Below are 21,458 nucleotides of genomic sequence, written 5' to 3'. Positions count from 1 at the left end.
ACTTTAACTTCTTCTACTGCAAAGTGGGCATGGGACTCACTTGGGAAAGGGATCCAGAGCACAGCGGGCCCGTGCAGAGCTGCTGACCACACAAAAACCAAGAATGCTAATCATTCTAAGGCCGGACCCCAGGGGACATACCCATGGAGCCAACATCTTCGACCCCCCTCCAACAGTAGCCACATTCATTCCAGGGGCTCTAGGACGGGAAACGCTGTGCACCAGCTAGGAAGAGGATCGTGCTTAGAGGGACTTCTAAGACTTCCTTAGAACGTGATGTCCCAGTCACCTCATACTTCTCTAGCATCTATCCGTCAGGCCTTCCTTTCCTGACCCCTCCTCTTTCAGCCCAACTCACACAACTGTCCCCCATCCTCAAGAAGAAACCCAAACAAAACCTTCCTTAGCCTTATCCCGCTCCACCCACCTCCCCTGGTTTTCGAATCTCCTTCCTCATCGAATGTCTTTAAGCTGCGCTCCACAGACCTGCTTGCCCGCAGACGCGTCCCCGCTCTTCCCCGACCCACTCCACGGGTGCCATGGACCATACCCGCTGCCACAGGACCTCTTCTCTCTCTCTTAGCTCCACCTCCCAGCACAGTTACCCTCATTGGTCCCCTCTGGACAGGAGCTTTCCCCTTGACCTGGGTGACACCGAGCCCTGGGGTTCTGGCTGCATCCCCTGCGGCTCTAGCCCCAAGGCCCTACTCTTTGCTCAGCCCTATTGTTACAGCCCCGCGGGGATTTGTTCAGGCTTTCCCCCCAGAAACTTCCCACCCACTCTTCCGTATCCCCCCTTCCTCACCTCTGCTGTGGATCCTACTCCCAGTCTATCCCTAGGTGCATTTATTCGGCCTCCAGAAAGAACCTTTGGGTTCCCCCATGTCTCTGTGCACTTAGGTCACCGCCATCTCTCCCCTGAACCTCCACTGGCCTCCCTGTCTTCCTCTCCGGGCATCCTCCTGCCCCCTCCCAATGCACTCACAAACGTTGCCAGCTAACTTCTAACTGTAAGCAGAACCCCATCACACCCTGGGTTGAAACTGCTCACAGCACCCTGCTGCACTCAGATAACCCCCAGCCCTCTCAGGGCATGTCCTTGCACCACACGACTCCCTCCTGCCCCCTCGCCCCCTGCGCCCTCATCCTTACTGACTCCACTCAGCCTCCGATTTCTTTCTTCTCCTTGAACCTTCTCAGTCCTTCCCCTCAGTCCTTTGCACGGGCCCTTCCGTGTTTCTGGAATGATCTCCATCCTCCTCCAGCTTTCTCTCATGCTTCAGACCTCAGTATGCGTGCCTTCTTCTCCAGGGGGAGATCCTACCCACCCAACCTAAGACTGCCTGGCCCATCCACCCATATGCACTCTCTAGCATTCTATTTTTTTTCTTTCTCAGCATTTCTCACATTTAGTAAATATATATGCATTTGCTTTTTTCCCACTCAGGGCCAATCTTACCCTGTTATATATGACTCATGGGATCAGAGGCCATATCTGGGGTGTGCAGCACACCCTCGCCACGGTGTCTCTCAGAGAGTGGGTATGTAATAAGTTTGTGCAGAATAAATGAACAACCCAACACGCCTAATGGGGGAGCAACGTGTGCTGCAGATATCAAACTAAGCACAGCTGGTGCAGGAGGTGAAATCACAATTTTGGTTTATTGGCACAAAGCATCAAAGGAAGATCTTAACGCTATAATGAGCTATTGCTCTTAAGGGGGAAAAAATGATCTGTAAAATAATCACAGAGAGAGGCCTTGAGCAGAAGAGAATAGGTGAATATAAGAGAGTGATTGCAAAAGGAAATGAGATTCAATATGACAAATGAACATCACCATTTCTTTGCGTGTCCTACTAGCCCGGAGCCTTCCCTTCCATGATAGAAACACAGAGGTAGATCAAGTGTTTTGAATGCATTTGATTGAACTTTTTGTAAGTCATTTCCCAAATATATAGCTTGGGTCTTTAGCACTCCTCCTAAGCCACTAATTTATAACATGGGCTTTTTTCACAATAATAACTAAGATATTTAAATATCATGGGGAAAAAAGAATATGTAGCAAATATGTTGTGGTTTGATATTCTTATTATATAGCCACTTATGCAAAATCATGAAAATGAGAGTAAAACTTCTATCTTCAAATGGGTAAAACACATGGATGATTATGTCACCAAAGAGTAAAATGCAAGAGAATATATTAAATGTTTTCAAACATCATTTGTGATAAAAAAAAAATACATTGAGATAGCAATGGGGTAATTTTTTACTTACTAAATTAGTAAGAAAATTGTTTTGAAAATAACACCTAAAGCTGTTTGCTTAGTGTATTATAAAAAGAGAACTTTCGAACTTTACTTCTACCACTATACGTTGGCTTAACATTTTGGAAGAAAATTGATGATATGAAAAAAAAATAAAAGAAAAAAAGAAAAAAAGAAAATTGTTGATAAGATTACAGAAATGGATATAAAGAGACTACCAAAATATAATGGGAAAACCTATCATTTGAAGACCATGACAGTAGAGTTTATTTAACAGAAACTGGAAAGTGATCGAGATGTTCACACACAAGGAAAAAACTAAAGATATTATGGTCCATCTGGTGTCAACCTATGTAATGGCAGTTATGGGATGAGCACTGGGTGTTATTCTATATGTTGACAAATTGAACACCAATAAAAAATAAATTAAAAAAAAAAGAACCTACGTAAAACCAGTTAGGAAAATACAAGTAGTGAGAAAAATCATCTTCCCCACTCAGGAGGGTTCTTTTTGCATCACAATTTACAACGTTGCCAGATAAGTAATTCTAGGCTATTACATGAAAGTTCCAAAAAGAGAACATAAAAGAAAAAGAAATTAATAAAGGAAAAGAAAGAAAACTGCTGATGTGGGAGTTATAATAGGTCAGGGAAACAGATGCCTGTGAGGCAGGCTTATGTATCCTGCACCAGCAATGTCATCAAATGGTAGGTGCTGAAGGAATGAGAGACACTTTGCAGATCGGTGTACACAAGGGCTTGCATATTCAGACTGGCGTGCATTTGCACACATACCCCCATACAAATATAGCCACTCATCAACCAAAGGTGCCTAAACATTTCACAGATACCTTTAAAATCAAGTTATCTAGGACATCATTTTATAGGAGCAGCCCTATTTAGCTAAAATGTATAAAAAACCCTGAGCCATAAATTAATTAATTAATTAATTAATTAAAATAAAAATAAAAAATAAAAAAATAAAAAAATACCCTGAGCCCTTAACTGACAAGTAAAAGAAAACCACTAAATATAATTTTCTAAGGCTTCCTATTGAGCTGAGTAAATGCCCACCAGATGATCAAACAGAGATCTATGTCGTTAATAGTAAAGGCTTTTTAGTGAATGCTACGTAGTCATTGTGGCCAGTTAACAACATTGAGGACTCAGGCAAAATGATAAGGACTGAATCAATAGCCGAACATAAACAAATTAGTTGAAACTGATGAAATAGAAGTTATTTCTCTCCAAGAAATATGAATAACTACTGCTGTTTTATTTTTAAAGTGTTTTTTTTTATTAGAGATAGTATTCTTGATTCTCAAACCCATGGAATCTTTCCTTATAATTAATACTTTTTTTCTGTATTAACATTCTCAATGATCTTAGCTTCATAGTTAGGTCTATAATAAATCGAATACTAATTAGGTCAAATCCAATGGTTAAAAACACCAGCAATGATAACATTATTATCATATCACAACAAATTAGTGTGAAGTGTTAACCTTTCTACCTATAGTGTACTAAAACGGCCCAGTGACTTAAGTGAAATATGGAGAAATTTGAGCAAAATCTGTCTGTGGTTATTCATTTTAGATTAAGCATGATTCAGCTACCATCTGGATGGAAACACAATACCATCTCTTTAGCAAGGAAATGAACTTCAACACACTATCCCTGTTCCTCCATTATTCTATGACTTTTCATTTTTCTGAAAAATCTACATGCAATGGAGCAAACGCTCTCTCAGAAATGCAAGCCGGAAGTTATCAAATAAAAATCCTGTGTACATATGTTAACATAGAACTTCTCACTGGAACACAAGTTATTGAGTATGTTGTTGCTACTAATAATCCCTCTGGCTTTGTGCCTGTCATTACCTTCAGGCTATCAGAATTTTATGAGCACAAACCAATAATAATGATATTTCCCTTTTGCTTTTTATCCACACCTCATTGCCTTACATTGATTTGCATAAGCAATTTCTACCCTGATAATTGGAGCCAAACATCTTGTTCTGGGTTACCTTATGGAAAAGAGCAGTTAAATACTAATCAAGAGAAATCTTTTTATTCAACTACATTTTAGATGATATTGAATTACTCTCATTGGTTGAGCAAGAAGGTAACTCATTTTCTGACATGGATTTCAGGTTTTGAGTTTATAACAAGCTTAATAATGATGTTTCTTCACGATTTCAATTCCCTGGTGTTGACTCATAATAACATGAAGAATGGTGTCACGAGGTTCAAATCATTATAACAATATTGTTTTGTTTAAAAAGAAAAAGCAATAGTACTATGTAATAATTATTTTTTAATAGCTACTGAGCCAATCGATGTTATCTGAGGATTTCATAATTATAGCTTTATTCTTTTATTTCCAGAAAAGTAAGAGAAAACAAGAAAATATAACTAGGAGATTAAAACAAGTAAAAATGAAATAAGAAAGTTCAATGCCATGTAAAAAAAAAATTCTATCTAGGAGAATCATTACTTGAATTACCTCAGAAACAAGTGTATAGTACTTATATAGAATGAGGATTTGAGCTATAGGAGCATAAATTTTAAAAACAAAGTAAAAGAAATAGATCCTACTTTATTGCTTATATGCATAAGCATTACTACATGTGAGTGAAAATTAACAAATACACACTTACACAATAAGATCCCCAGGAAATACAGGTATAAGAACTGCTGGAAGATTCAGCAATACTTAAACAGTATTTTGGGTTGAAGATGGAATGAACTCTGACCACTCTCAGGAGACCCCGGTGTCACCAAAGCCTACTGAAGAAAGTCTTTCAAGGCACTTCTGGATAAAGACTGTGGATTAAACAAACCCATCTAATCTCGGTCCCTCCTAAAACTTAACTAGAACAACATCAAGTGTATGGGTATTTGTCTTTGTGATAGCTAAATATGTTGATTTTCTGAAGCCTATCAGTAGCTTCTCCGCCCTTTACTCCTCAAACCCTCCCAACAGTTTTAGAAAATTCATATACTCGATGCTAAATCCCTTTCTGTTTGAAATACCTACAATGAATTTGGTTTTGCTACTGTATTATGTGCCAGGAGTGGTATGTTCCAGCACACAGACCCTCAAGGTTGGGAATCTGCAATCTGTATTCCTGCCTTGATTAGATTTAGATGACTGATTATGGGGAATGAGGTCCTGGGAATCTATGGTTTTTAGCGTCCAACAGTTTCTTAAATTATCATCTGCATTTGTCTAAATGGAAGAACAGACTTTGGGAAAACAAATGATTGCTTCCATAGAACATTACCAGAGAATACAGAATTACAAAGTCTTTGAGAAGAAAGGCTGGTTCTGACGAGACAGGAGAGAATTGGAATGGGGACCTTGAAAGTCTAAATTCCACTGAACTTCCTTTGGAGTCAAAAGCAGCTCTTCTTTTCTCTAAAAAAAAAGTTAGTTGTCACTAGTTTGAATCCCTTTTAATGACACTCATTTGGGAGGAAGCTGATTCTCCTCAAGACCAAGCTGATTCTCCTCCTCTTCTAATTCACCTCAAAGCCATCAGACCCAAAGGTACCGTTGACTCCAGCTGATTCCAGGACTACACGTAGAAATTCTGACTTTAGGAAAGATAGTGTATACACTAAAAATCACCAAGAAATTGCAAAAAATCCTGAGATTTTTTGTCACCTGAGACAATCACAGCTTAATCATAAACCTGTGAGGTATTCAGAGCAAAATATGGAAGTGCAACAAAATACAAAAGATAACTAAAAAGCAAGGGAAATATAGTTTCCTAGTAGGAGACAAAAAGAAACTTCACCAGCAAAAATCTCTGTAATGACAAATGCTGGTCTGTTTTGACTGTGGTTACAGTACATGGAAGGTCTTATAGCCTTAATATTCAGATAATAACTAAAGACTCAAGAACAAGGAGTCACTCACTTTGGCACATCTAGTTTACAAAATTTTCCATAAAATTAATAGCTGTTCCCAAATTAAAGTATTAAACCCAAATTGTCTAACTAGTAAAATGCATCAAATAAATGTTACATTTGGAGAATCTGAAAGTTGGAAAAAAAATCTTAAAGAGTATTTAGTCCAACTCTTGCATTTCATAACTATAGAGTCAGGGGTGAAGAAGGATTTAGTGACCTGTAGAAAGCCTACCATTAATTAGAAACAGAAATGAGAATCGTTTTCATTGTCTCATGCTTCCCAAAATACACCAGCCATTATTTTGGGAAATAGATTATGTAAAACAGTAGATACATAGAGTTTGCAAAAATATAAACATTTCTATGCTTTAAAATATGTTATTTATGAGGGCATACATAATCCAACAGGGGTTCATGCTTGGTTTGCTCTATATTTCACTTTCAATTTAAACATCAAAACAGAAGCTGATTTATTAATGACAACCAGGACTAAATTTTTATGACTGTACATACTATTTACAAAAAGAAGTTTTGGGGCAATTTATTTTAAAACTATGCTAAACTGAACCACTTAAGCATCAAATAAAATTCAAGAAATAAGGGAATTAGACACACACACATACCAAAACCAATATCAAGAAGACCGGATCAAGGCAAGTTGTGATTATTCTGTATGAAACTATTTATTCGACTTTCTAATAGCTGATCAAATGAATTATATGGTTATTAGGTACAAAAACTTTTCTCCAAAAGTCTCTAGAGTCCCTTCCTACTGAGGAATATATGTGTGAACTGAAATGGAAAATATATTTTCCAATACAAAAAGTAGATGAATACAGTGGAATTGATACTCAAGACACTTTGTAAGTTAAATAAGAACATCTGAACTGATCTAGAAATTTTCCAGAAACCCACTACCTCTCTAGATCACTTTTATTATATTTAATAGATAAATATTATATTTAAAAATTATTTTATAGATATTAATATATATTATATGTTAGTATATACTTAGATTATAAATTTTATGTTGTGTATTTTAGATACTATATATAGTTGGCCCTTGAACAATATGGGTTTGAACTACACAGGTCCACTTAAACTTGGATTTTTTATAGTATAGTGTTGTAAAGGTATTTTCCTGTCCTTAACATTCAATAACACTTTTTCTCTAGCTTACTTTATTATAAGATTACAGCATACAATGAATGCATATAACATACAAATGTGTCAATTGACTGTTTATGTTATCAGTAAGTCTTCCAGTTAATAGTAAGATACTAGTAAAGTTTTGATCATCAATAGTTATGTGTGGATTTTTGGCTGTGTGTGTTTGGGGCGGGGGGGTGGTCAGTGCCCCAGCCTCTCTATTGTTCAAAGGTCAACTGTGTTGTATTTTATATGTTTGTGGTTATATTCATAAAATATATTGCCTTGTCTCCAAAAGGGTTTAAGACAGGTTGTAAGGATACAAAAATTGTAAGAGAACACAAATTTTAGAAGAAATTACCATTATAAGATTTGTCCCTGTGTGGAACATGAAAAGTCCCAGGAATAAACTGAAGAAAAGAAGGAGGACAGGAGGAAAGGCAAGAAAAAAGAGGGAGGAAGGAAGAAAAGAAAGGAGGGGAAAAAAACAACAACAATAACAAAAAAAGAAAGGAGGGAGAAAAAAAATGTAGATGACAAACATACTATTTGCAATTTGGGATTGACTCCACCTGTAAAGCTAACTCTGGATCTGTCTGGAACATAAACTTCCATTTGCCAACATAGAAAGAGCCATGGTTAGTGTAAAAACAATTAACAGATTTTCCAACAGAGGTAAGCACTCACGGTCCAGACTAGCTTCCACAGCAACATGTAAGCCAAGATTCCCCAGAGCCTGGTGGATGGGAAATATATTAACATCAACTTGGTGACCACTCAGCACCATGACACCAACTGTCTGTTCGGGAGGTCATTTCCAAAATGTAGCCCATACATCTTCATGCACAAGAGTTGATAATTTATCACCTAGACATAGGGATCTACTGTAAACTAATCCAAACTGCTGATGATACACTAAATCAGTTTGAGTGATGAGTATAAATAAAGCTGCAAGCGAAGTACTGAAGGATACAGAGCTATCTGATCAATGAGATGTCACAAGGCAAATGAAATGCAATGTTGACAAACATAGAGTCCCCTCAGCTGAAAATTAACCAAATCAAGCATCAGAGCATAAAGGCACACATTAATACAAGCTTCAAATAGAAGTTTAATATAATAGGAGTCCAAGGGTATGTTCTTTTTCAAATAAAACTGACAGTGGGTCCGTAGCAAAGAACATACTAAAAGTGGATGCATTTTGCATACCATCAGAAAACAAGATAAAGAAAAACTTTGCAAAACAATAATCCTTTTCAAATAATATAACTAGAGTTATTCAATGTGCTGAGCAACTCTATACACACCAGATGAGGAAAAACAATAAAAATTTTATACAGAAAATGATTTCACATCAACTTGCTACCAGGAAATCAAATTCAATTTGTGTTGCCCTCATGAAAGCTTAGCTAGTTTCTGGAACTGTCACGCTACAACTTCAACGGGGAAAAACAAAGGATTGGGGATAGGAAGGACATTCCTCGAGAGACAGTTGATATTCATGGAGGGCCCTCCTTGAGAAAAAAAGATCTTCTCGATGATGTGATCAGAATAGAGACTTTAGCACCCGGCAAATAAGTTTCACTAGAATTCAGCTATTCTGAAGGTGTCCCGAATGGAAAAAGCTAATTTAAGTAAGTTTCAGCCCCTGCTGGAACCAATCGGTAAGAATATTTTCTAAGGGAAATTATTCTTCAACAAATGTATACATTTTTTCTCTGTTGTGTTAAGTACATGTAGCCCTGTCATAACATATTTAACTCTTGCTTTGTATTTCATCTTTTAGTTTATTTTGGGTAAAGATAGAATTATACTACTAAAATATGACCTCATCCCATATGTAGTTTATTTAAATTTCAAAATGAAAAGCTTACTAAGAACAGATAAGATTGATTGCTCTCTCTGTCTTAGCATAATTGTATTTCAGGTGAACATCAATTTACTTTAAAGGACACTTCTAAGTAGCAGAATGCATCATAAATAATTCATCAATCACAGCTGCTAGAAACATGATTTACTCCAACAGATTCAATGGAATAAAAGTTCTATTTTTCTATATTTGTGTTTGCTTTAAAAAGTTTAAGAATCCTCCTTTTTAAAGAATCACTCTTAGATTCCATACTCCATACTGTAAATGCAGTATGATAACACTGTTTCTTTTTTCTTTCATTTAAAACATTGTATTTCCAATGGTAAAAACATTTAAACATCTCTGGAAGAAATAATTTATGCATATCAATCATAAAACAACAACATAAAAGGCACATGTCTGAAAAATTTCATTAAGATTTTCTCAAATACATAATTTTAGTAAGGCCAACAGAATTTATTTTCACTTTATATAAACTTTTATATCGTAGGAAAGAAAAGTAGGCTTTCAGGAAATCTTATGCCAATTATTGAGAATCTCGCATATTTGAAAAATATTCAATTTAAAAAATGCATATTAAGCAGATCTAAATTGCATAACAGTTCAAGTTTCACCAGTTGATACAGTAAGAATCCTATCTACCACTTTCATTTGTCATATGGAAAGACACTGCTTACCTTATTCATCTTAAAGTTTCCCAACAAATTCAGCAATTTTGAATTGGCAATTTCTCAAGCTGTGAAATCACTTTAGAATAAATATATTGACAAGGAAAATGTGAGAAAGAATAGAAAGCATCTTACTCACCTGTAAACCCCTTTGAAATACTGAATGGCCCATAAAATTAGCCAGCATTCTAATTAGAGCAGCACCCTGTAGGAAACAGTATTAAAAAAAAAAAAAAAGAAGAAGAAGAAGAAAATTTCAATCAAGTAACACGGTTCTAAAATTATCCTGTATCAATTAAAAAGTCTGCTTCATTCATGCTATTGTATTCTTATAAATAGAAAAGAAACAAGAGAATCATGAATCTAATATCCCACCTCACAGATAGCAATTGAATTTTTATTTTGTGGATCTAAAAGTTCTGTGGATATAAAACCAGTGACTTCTCAGGACAGTCTCCTGGACAGAGTGAGTATCTCAAGGCAATAATAAGCTGTAATTCAAGAGTAATAAAATTTTTATTGAACGCTGTATATGACAAAGTTAATAAAACATGGTTCTTGTTCTTACAAGCTCATAATCTAGTAAGGGACGGATACCCATGTTAATAAATAATCATATTAAAATACAGCTTTGGAGTAACATAGCCATTTACTCTACCCCTGGCTCAACTAAAAGTTGAGCTATAAAAGTGGAGTAGGGAGTACCAAGTATTCACACTGCTTGGGCTCAAATCCTGGCTCTGACACTCATCTTGCCATGTTTAAGTCAGGAAAATTACTTAACCTCTCTGCTCCTCACTTTTCTCACCTTGTAAAGTGTAGGCAGTAATAGCCCTTACTTTTTAAAAAGATTTTTAAGATTTATTTATTCATGAGAGAGAGGCAGAGGGAGAAGCAGGCTCTCTGCGGGGAGCCCGATGTAGGACTCGATCCCAGGACCCCAGGGTCATGACCTGAGCCGAAGGCAGACACTCAACCGCTGAGCCACTGGGGCACCCCGACTAATAGGCCTTATTTACTGTAACTGCTCTGAAGTTCACATGAATTACTATATATAAGGCGAACTGGGTCTGAAAACCAGGAACTGTGAAATGAGTGTTAGTTATTAGTATTAAATCAGGCTAATTGTTTTTATTTCCTGTCTACTTTGTTTAGAGGCTGGATGTAACAAACGTCCAAGTAAAACATGTGATCGATATAAATATTTAGAATAATGGAAGAAAATGGTAGTTTCAGAGCTTACCTCACCGACAACAATGACTATAATACTATAGAACAGTATCGGTGTGAAAGGATAGACACATAATCAATACAAAACAGTCCAAATGATGATTAAGCCTGGATAATCACAAATTCGTATGTGAAATATAAATGAGGCTTCAAGAAGATGTTTCAATCTGCACTAAGTTGTTTTAGCTACAAAACAGTGGGTTATGAGCAACATAAGTATAAATATAAATGACAGCTTGGTTTTCGGGGGGAGAAAGCTCCTTGACAGCTACAATATCCCACTTCGTACTCATTACAAATTCACACCCTCCAACAACTCATTTCTTACTAGTTGTCTCTTTTTCATAAGACAATCACACAGACCACACGTGGATTCATCTTGCCTGGAACTGAACTGTGGCAGCCACTCCAGGGACACAAAAATGAATTTTTATTATTTGTTAAAGATTGCTTCCCATAACTGGAATTTAATGCAATCCAATAACTCAAGCTCCATGAATCACCATTAAAGAAATGTCTCAAAAAATTTCAATCACCACCAAAAATGCTCCCAGAATTGGTATTTTATTCACAACTCAACGAATGATAAGCTGGACAAGCCATAGAGCTTCATGCCTCTTCTGATATATTTTCCTCCCACACCTTCCACTCTTTGCTCTTCCTTTCGCTTCTTCCTCTTTATCTTCTGCACACTTGTGTAAGTCCATAAAATATAAGCGCTTATGATTCAATCACAGGACCGGTTTAGAATTCCCTCTAGAACTTATCAGCTCTGCTCCTTGAATTTCCTTGACAAGCTCTCCTCCTATACATTTCCCAGGCTAATCTACCCACCCAGAGGGTAGAAACTGTCAGTTCTGCAGCAAAAACTAACCCTTGCCACCTGGGAAGTGAGACTTAGAATCTCAAGCAGTCAACTCAAACTTTCCTTCAGAACAGAATAGCCATCTTCAGATGATTTAAGTGTTTCCCTCCAGGTAATGATGACTTGGTCTCTTGTCAGGCTATAAAAACTATCAATTTAGCATGGTCTAATGGCAAGAGTCCTTTCTAATCATAAAGAATGTACCCGTTTTCCTGTCTTGGTTGAGTGCTAACAGGAAATAAAACCTAGAAATATAATCGATATTTAAAAGTTATATAATACCACTGAATTTCTTTTATTATTATACTGTGTAATTTAGTTAACTTTTAGAAAATGTGTCTGTGTTGCCCACTTGAACATTTAAAATTCTCCAGAGTAGCATGCACTCTTCTATATTTAACTAGCCTTTTCTTTCCAAAGCTAAATTTTGAAAATCCCTATATCAAAGAACTGCACAGACAGATGGGCTCTCCAACTGTTATCATTCAGCCAATATATACTGAGCACCTACTAGGTATGGATCATAACAAAGATCACACCTCTTAATGTGAGCATAATTCACCATAAACCTTTTAAAAAAAATAAAGAAGAAAGAAAGAAAACACCAAATCCCCTTTCAGCATATCTTTGAAACATTGTTTTCACCAAGCAAATATCATTTAAAATATGGTAACTTATATTCACTTGTGATTCAAAATTCTAGGCCCAATCAAAGAAAACGGATGTTGGGCAGCCTAAAGTAGCTTTATGGGAAATAAATACACTGTTTCTATAAGATTTTTATAAAGACTTGCTCAAGAAAACCCATCACTAAAAAAGATTAAAATAAAATAAAATAAAATAAAATAAAATAAAATAAAAATAAAGAAAAAGAAAAAGAAAAGAAAAAGAAAGAAAAGAAAAAGAAAAAGAAAAAGAAAAAGAAAAAGAAAACCCATCACTGTATCTGCTACACTAAGGTTCAGGGAGATACAAAGATGGAAGCTACCGATTTCTTTTAAAATCTCATAAAGAATATTTCAAAAAAGTATGCTTATAAACCCATTCCTCTTGTAGTAATTCTTCTCTATGGACTACTTTTTTCATTGAAGTTCTGAGCTAAAATTTCTTTCCTTTTACATTTTAGGCCTCCATATGTGTGTCCATCTTAGAGATAGTAAAGGTCTCCAGAGAAAGGGCTGTGTCCTCATGACTTGGTACCTGCTCCCTGTGCCTGGCTCAGAGAAGGTGTCCTCTCAACAGTATAACTGGGTGAGAGAGCAGGAGAAGTCAGTAAAAGCACAGCAATTACTTTGTATTCCTGAAGGCCACTCCGCCAGGATACACAGTTTATTACTTTATCAGTGTACATTAGTGATGAGCAATCACTTTGGAAGAGAGGGAGGTCTTCTCAACTAATTTATTCCTTTAACATATGCTTATTGAGTAAGGTAGGGAACTTAGTATCCTGTAGAATATAAATAGGAAAGCTAAAAGTTTCTGTCCTCAAGGACCTCAAAGCCTCCTAAGTGAAATGGGAAGATACAATATATTATATACAATGAATGGCAAAGAAATAAAATATTCTATTCTGTTTCCGAAGAGGGGAAAGTTCTTCTATCTGGAGGGATGCGGGATAAAGGGGGGTCTAAGAAAGTAAATGCTTGGGTTGGACTTTGAAAGACGGATGGGATTCCAGGAACAAAGTTAAACAGAGGGTAAAGAATGGCAACAATGGCCTTTGTATAGTCACGTGGGTGTGAAAGTGAGAAGCACAAGTAGGGAAGGTGACACCGAGGGACAAAGGGTATAAACCCAGGCAATAGAAGATCCAATGGGACGTAAGGTGTAAGCCATCGTTAGAAAAGAGTGAGTGCCAAGGCTAAGGAATTAGATCCTATTTAGAAGAGGAGGAAGGATTTTGGAAAGGTGGTTTTAAAAGTACAGTTTGCCCTCGAACGACAGGGATTTGAACTGCACTGGTCCACTTCCACACAGTTTTCTCAATAAGTACAGTACAGTATGTGTTTTCTCTCCCTTCTGATTTTAATAATGTAGCATCTATCTTACTTGACTGTAAGAATATAGAATATAATACACCTGGCACACAAAATAGGTGCTCATTGACTATGTAAGTTATGAGTAAGGCTTCCAGTCAACAGGAGGCTATTAGTAGTTAAGTTTTGGGGGAGTCAAAGTTATACACAGGTTTTTGCATGGGGTGGCAATGCCCCCAATCCCTGCACTGTTCAACTGACTTATCTATGATACTCCTAGGAGGAAGTAAAAGCACTAGAAGCAGAAGCAAATAACGGTAACAATGAAAATAAAATCATAGACAGGTTTAAGGAATAGAACAAAGATCACTTTCAACCTTAAAGCCTCCGTGACTAGAAGATGATATTAGCAGATATGTAGAATTTAAAAGGAAGGGCTAAAAAAAAAGGAAGGACTAGGTAAGTGAATACGGTAACAGCTGTTTAAAACTTGTGGAGTTTGAGGAACAGGTAGGGAACCAGAGGAAGAAAAGGCACATGCAACCACAGGAATGAAGTTCAGTGGCAGGTTATGATTGAAGACCTAAATTAGCATTTGTGGTGGGTGAGATCACTAAGAGAAAAGCACGAAGGTTTTAGTGAAGGAGAGAGAAAATAGAATCTTAGACTCTCTCTTTCCAGAGTCGGTATGATCTTCACTTGAGTGCCTGTAATAGGCACCCGATAAATAACCATTGCAAAAATCACTGAAGAAATGGAATTAAGAGCAAAAGATGACACATTGTGATATAAAAAAAAAAAAAACAAAAAAAACAAAAAAAAAACAGAAGTACTGGGTATAAGTAGTGTCATGTTTTAAGAATAAGTGCTTCAGATTTCAAGGGGAAAAAAATAGCTGAGAAGTCCAGAGTAGGTCACGTTTAAGCAAGAGCTATTTAAGTAGACTTGGTGTGAAAGCCAGATTGAAAAACAATGGAAACAGAAGGAAGAAAGAAAAAGCAATAAGCATGTTCACATGAGGTTTGTTTGCATTTTTCTTTTTGAGATTATGGGAGAAAATTTTATGCAAAGAAAAAGATGATCTAATGGAAACACAGTAAATCAAGAGAGAGCTTTTGGACCACGACTCTAGGATAACAGGGTAAAGAAAGAATTATGGTTTGGAAAACATAAGAACAATCTTCCCTTGAGGCAAGACAACAGCAGAAAGGGGAAGTAAAGATAAATAAGACATTCTGAAGTATATAACCCAGAAGTTGAGGGAATGGATTGTAAATTCTATCAAGTTGAACATTTGGCTTATCTGACTCACTGCGGTAGATTCATTGCAAAAAACAGTTCCTGGCCCATAGTAGGTTCTCAATAAATAATGAATAATTGATAGCCTGTCACTTCTCAGTAATACAGGGGATATAGTCCTGAGATTACGTGAATTGGAAAGTGGAACTAGGTTTGAAGTAACTCCAGTGAAAAGATAATGAGGAAGCAAGAATGTGGAAATGAGCAGAAAATTCATAAGTCCAAGTTGAAATGATTAATAATGTACCTTTCATTCATTAAGCACCTCCTAGATGCCATATTCACAGTACCATGAGGAAAATATCACTATCTTATTTGTCAGATCAGAAAATTGAGGCTTGAAAGGTGGTGTAGCTTGCCCAAATGAACACAGGTAGTAAGTTATGGACACAGCATTAGAAATCCATATCCAACTTCAATATCAGTGTCCTTAACCAACCTGGTTTATATTCTCTTGATCCTAAATCAAAATAGTTACATGATATTCCTCAGAAACACTGGAGACAGCAAGAACTTATAAAAAGAAAGGAAATTCTTAGAGTTACTCATTTCTTGGAATCAGCAGATGTTTCCCAAAAGAGGGGAATCTAATTCAATGAGACATAGTTGAAATAGTTGACCGATATGCACAGGATTGGGGATGAATTAGAAGATATAAATTGGTTGGCATAACAGAACTTGTGGCTAGACTAGGAGTCACAAAGCTGGTTTAGGACAGGTTGAGCAAGGAAAAAAAAAACACTAGCGAGGTTAAAAATAGTAAGATTTTTTGTCAGATGCTATATGTGGATATGGCAGCCATGAAAATGTACTGCTTAACATTTCTACTGTTGGCCCTCTGCATCTGCCACCACGAAAGCAGGGCCTTCCTCAGTGCACACACACCCAATGACTAAGCACAGCAGTGCAATTAATCAATGTGGGCCCATCCTGTTGAGATAGGGACTCCTATAACAGGAAATTCTGCTCTAAAGAGTCTCCATTGGCCTGGATGAATGTTTCCTGCAAACAGGTTGCAATCCGAAACTCTTATCACCCACTGCTTCTTCCTTCCCTGGCTCCTTGCACAGGCTGTGAGCTGCAGGGTAGTCTTGATAAGGCTCTCCCTACCTTCATGGGCTCCTCTCCCCCAATAAATATCTCACACACTACAGTGTCTTCTTCTTAGAAATCTGACCCAGTAGGACAACTTTAAATGCTGAGGTCCAAACTAATATAAATAGTTGGGGGGCAGGCTACTGGAATAAGCTGGCCATTTGTGTACCTTAATAATAACTAGCATGCACACCAAAACCAGATCTTCCCCTTCTTACTCTTCAAGAGGCCCTTTAGTGGGTATATTCCTACATTTCCCGTTATAGATGTGTTTGTCCTTCTTCAGGACAGAATCAGGTAAGGAATAATGTATCATTATATTCAGTTTACCTATAGGGGAGACTGAGGCCAAAGGACAAAGTAATTTATCCGAAGTTGCACAGGGGTTTGTGGTTACTAGAACTTGCCTCCAGACTTGGTTTTGTCTATTCAAGTTGTTGAGTTCTTGGATTCGCACAGAAACCATGAGGTAGAACTTTCTTGTTATTATCTAAGTTACTGGAAGGATTAGCCCATTGATTCTAAATCAAAGTATTTTTAAGATGTAAATTTCTAAATGATGTCTGTGCATTAAAACTGGATATGTGTGCAGATAACATGGTGTTCTCACGGGACTTGGTCCTGAAGAATGGCTTTTGGTCTGGAGTAAAAGCATATCTTACATCCTCCATGGTCTTTCAAAAATACATTTTTTTTTTTACAATAGTATGATAGCTAAGTTTAGGTCCTGAGGAAGAAAAAGATAAATATCTAATCCTGTACATTGCTCATTCATAAACTGATGACCAGAAAGAAAGGCTGATGCGGCAAGAGAGCAGAGAAGAGAAAAAAAGGACAAAGAAAGGTAAAGAAAGTTGATTCAACATAAGAAAGGAGACTTAATGTCCCCTTGCTCCAGTCACCCATGCTTGGAAGCGTGAAGTCCTCTTTGGCTTATTACTTCTGAGGCCAAGACTATCATTACACAGCAAAATTGTTCTACAGCCTTCCAGGGACAACCCCAGATGCATTTTCTTTCTCAAGTCCATCCTATGGACCACACCAGACTAATTGTGATAATTACTTCTGAAGAAGCATGTTTGCTAAAAGTCCTAGCTCTGTCACCTACTAGATGAAGAGCTTAGGCACACTGGATGAGCTCCGTCAGTACCTACATTAAAATATAAGAACAATGACTACCACTACTGATGATGGCGATGCTGCTGCTGCTGATGATGATGAAGATTATAGTTACCGCAAGATTTTTCTAAGTATTCATTTAAATAATTCATAGGAAGCACTTGAAACAGTGTTTGGCATCTAATACGCTTCGACAGGTATGTAGTTGTTATCACTGGCTTCATCATGACTGTCATTTTTATATTAGCTCCCTACCCCTAAACTCTTTGCTTTTTAACAAATTTCTTAAAGTAGCCAATCAAGTCCATACACAATGAAACTCACCATCGCCTACCAACACATTTTCCCCATATGGCCAAATAATCAGTTTCTACTCTAATTAAGCTGATCTTTTCATTATCCCATGAGCATTCCTTATGCCATCATGCTTTAATCATACTATTTACTGCAATAGCAATAATATTCTTTTTCAATCTTAAATTCTAAGTCCTATACGTTATTCAAAGGGACAGGGAAAGTCCACACTGTCATAGAATACTTTCCACAAATATTAGCTTTCAACGCTTTTCTCTCTGCTGCAGTCATAAATCCTTTAAGCCTGACTACACAATTTATCAAATTATTTTACATCCCTCACTAATTGCTTCATATGACTGCTCTTCTTTCCACAACTGGATGCAGCAGGTCATGTCATTTAGACTTATTGGCACACCTATTAGCTGTCAATGCTATAACTTTTCCATTGCCAGTGAAAGATGTTCCCGGCTAAGAGAAGTATCCACCAACTCCTTGCTGTTTTTAAATCAGTAATCCAAGCCCTGAGCTCGTAGCCAATACATAGGCCTCAATCTTCCCCATTATGAAATTCAGCATCTCCCCTGTACTGGAGACTTTTCATTCTTACTATTCCCAGGCAATGATATTCAAACAGTGCAATCTATATTTAAGTCAATAGGAAACCAAAAATGAGGACCACAGATCCAGAGACAAAGGAAATAGGGAGCTTTCAACAGTGTCCGAAATAGCAATTACATGAAAGTATTCAATTAAATAAATCTGAAACATAACAATACTGCAAATTCAAATGAATGTTCATGGAAGGACACAACATAAGAGCAGAAATAAACGGAACATAAAATCAAGAAATGGTTGAGAAGATGAAAAATAAAATATATCAGATGTATCCAGACTAATAGAAAAGTTCTGGAAAAAATTGCTCAAGGGGAAAAAGAAGGAATAAATATATCAAATGAACAATATTAAGAATAAAGATGGACATATAACCATTGAAAAAATTAAAAATAGTAAGGTAATACTATAACAACTCATGCTAATAAATATGAAAACTTAGATAAAAAGAATTTTCTATAAAACTAGACGCAAGAAGTAAAAATACTAATCATTGGTAAAAAATAAAAATTATAAAAACCACACACACACACACACACACACACACACACATCCATGCCAAACAGTTTTGCAGCAACTCAACTTTAAAGGAAATTCTGTAACATGTTATCCTTGCCTTATACAAATTACTATAAGGAAGAAAAAAAAAAGAGCAAAATCTTAGCATTTTTTTGATTCCTGTATAACTGATCGGCAAATTGGATAAAGTAAATGATAGTCTAATCTCATTTTGATCATGTATGGAAATTATATATATATGTATATATTATGTATAATTCATCACATCAAGGACTAAAAGAGATAAAGTATATAATGATCTCAATATACGTGGGAAAAACATTTGCTATGACTTAGCATTCATTCAAAATAATATATCTTAGTAAGGTGGGAAAAGAAGGGAATTCATTAACATGTTAAAGGGCATCTTCAAAAAATACACTGAATAGTGAAACATTATATGCATTCTCCTTAAAATGAGAGACAAAAATGGCCTCTGTTAATACTTACATTCAACAGTACAATAGAACAAGTAAACAACAGAAATATGAAGCAAAAGATAGCAATAAAGCAACAAATTAACAGAAATCCAGACACATGTATAGAATTACTCTATAAAATCAATAAAAGAGTGCAGCAGGGTTGCCTGACACAGATTGGTATATAAAAATCAAGAGGGTTGATATAAATTAGTAAAACCTAATTTAAATAATTAATTTACAGTGTCTTATTCTCAAAAACAAAATGTACAAATATAAGAAAACCAAGTATCATATGGAGAAATTTAAAATTATTCAGCACTTTCATGGAAAAAAAATCATATAGCTGACACAAGGACCTAACAGAGAAGAACTATATTTCTTATTAAGCTAGAAAGAGCTGTTATTATAAAAATGTCAAAATTAATCTATAAAAACTTCAAAAGACTTTTCCTAGAAACCGTCTTCATCTGAAAATTCATATAGATTGGCACAGTTAACAGTAGCAATTTTAAAAGAGAACAAGACAGGGAGAATTATCATACCCGAAATCACACCTAAAAAGCTATAATAGTTAGAAGTAAGGCAGAAAGGGTGAAGCAGGGATACAGATATAGATCAGGGACCAGAACAAAGGACTGCAGAGGCACTGGGGCTGATCCCGGTGATAGCTGACAGAGCTGGTATTACAGAAGAGGGCGACGAGCACAGGGAATTCATAAATAGCACCGAGAAGTTTGAGTCTCTAAACAAAAATGAAATTGCATTTACATCATGACACACGAAAGGAAACAACTAAAAAAATACCCACCTCAGTTAAAGAACTTAACATAAAATGCAAAACTTTTAAAATGTTAGGGAAAATAGGAAAGCATGTGTTTAAGAATTTGCATTAAAGAAGGATACTTAATAAAATTATCAAAAGCATGAAGTACAAAAGAGAAAATGGACAGACTACAACAGAGCTAAAAACATCTGTATGATAAAAGACATCATACATTAAAAGATAAATTACAGTCTGACTAGCAACAAAAAACTAGTATCCAGAATATAAAAAAAGACTCTCATTAATCAGTGATTAAATAAATAAAGCACACAAACTTAAAAACAAAGACCCCTTTGGGAAATGGACAAAGAATGAAGTCCCAATAGTTTATTTTTCCTTTTGTTTTCCTTGCTTCAGGAGACATACCTAGAAGAAAGCTGCTAAGGTCCAGGATTTATATGATTTCAGGTTTCACGTTTAGGTTTTTCATGTATTTTGAATGTATTTTTGCGTATGCTGTAAGAAAGTGGTCCAGTTTCATGCTTTTGCACGTGGCTGTCCAGTTATCCCGACATCATTTGCTATGATCCAGCGATTGCACTACTAAGTATTTACCCAAAAGGGAACAAAAACACTAATTCATCAAAAGGATACATGCAACCTGATGATTATAGCATTATCTACAATAGCCAAATTATGGAAATAGTCCAAGTGTCCATCAACTGATGAATAGATAAGGAATATGTGAGACATAAACACATATAGATAGATATCTAATACACTACGGAATATTACCCAGCCACAGAAAAGAAAGAAATTTTGCCATTTGCCATGACATGGATGGAGCTAGAGAGTATTATCCTAAGTGAAGTAAGTCAGTCGGAGGAAGACAAATACCATTCAGTTTCACCCACATGTGGATTTAAGAAATAAAACAAATGAGCAAAGGAAAGAAAAATAGAGAGAGGCAAACCAAGATATAAACTCTTAACTACAGAGAACAGCTAAGGTTACCAGATTGGGGGGGTGGGAACAGGTGATGGGGATTGAGTAGCACACTTGTGATGACCACTGCGTGACGTATGGAGGTGCTGAATGACTCTATTGTACACCTGAGACCAATATTACACTATATGTTAACTAACTGGAATTTAAATGAAAACAGGAAGGAAGGAAGGAAGGAAGGAAGGAAGGAAGGAAGGAAGGAAGGAAGGAAGGAAGGAAGGAAGGAAGGAAGGAAGGAAGGAAGGAGGGAGGGAGGGAGGGAGGGAGGGAGGGAAGGGGAGGGAGGGAGGGAGGGAGGGAATGGGCAAAGGATATACACAGAAAATTCAAAATATAAGAAATCCAAAG

General features: G+C 36.4%; 1 protein-coding gene across 1 annotated transcript in view; it reads right to left on the bottom strand.

The window, feature by feature from the left end:
* Positions 1–21,458, bottom strand: part of TRHDE (thyrotropin releasing hormone degrading enzyme) — a 371,390-nt gene that overhangs the window by 98,174 nt on the left and 251,758 nt on the right. Inside the window, exon 7 of the mRNA XM_072843285.1 lies at positions 10,009–10,074. Within this exon, the coding sequence (XP_072699386.1) occupies positions 10,009–10,074 (66 nt within the window). The remainder of the gene's footprint in view (positions 1–10,008; positions 10,075–21,458) is intronic.

The sequence above is a fragment of the Canis lupus genome, chromosome 11 (assembly GCF_048164855.1).
Source record: "Canis lupus baileyi chromosome 11, mCanLup2.hap1, whole genome shotgun sequence".
Lineage (NCBI taxonomy): Eukaryota > Metazoa > Chordata > Mammalia > Carnivora > Canidae > Canis > Canis lupus.
This window is presented reverse-complemented; position numbering and strand designations above follow the sequence as displayed.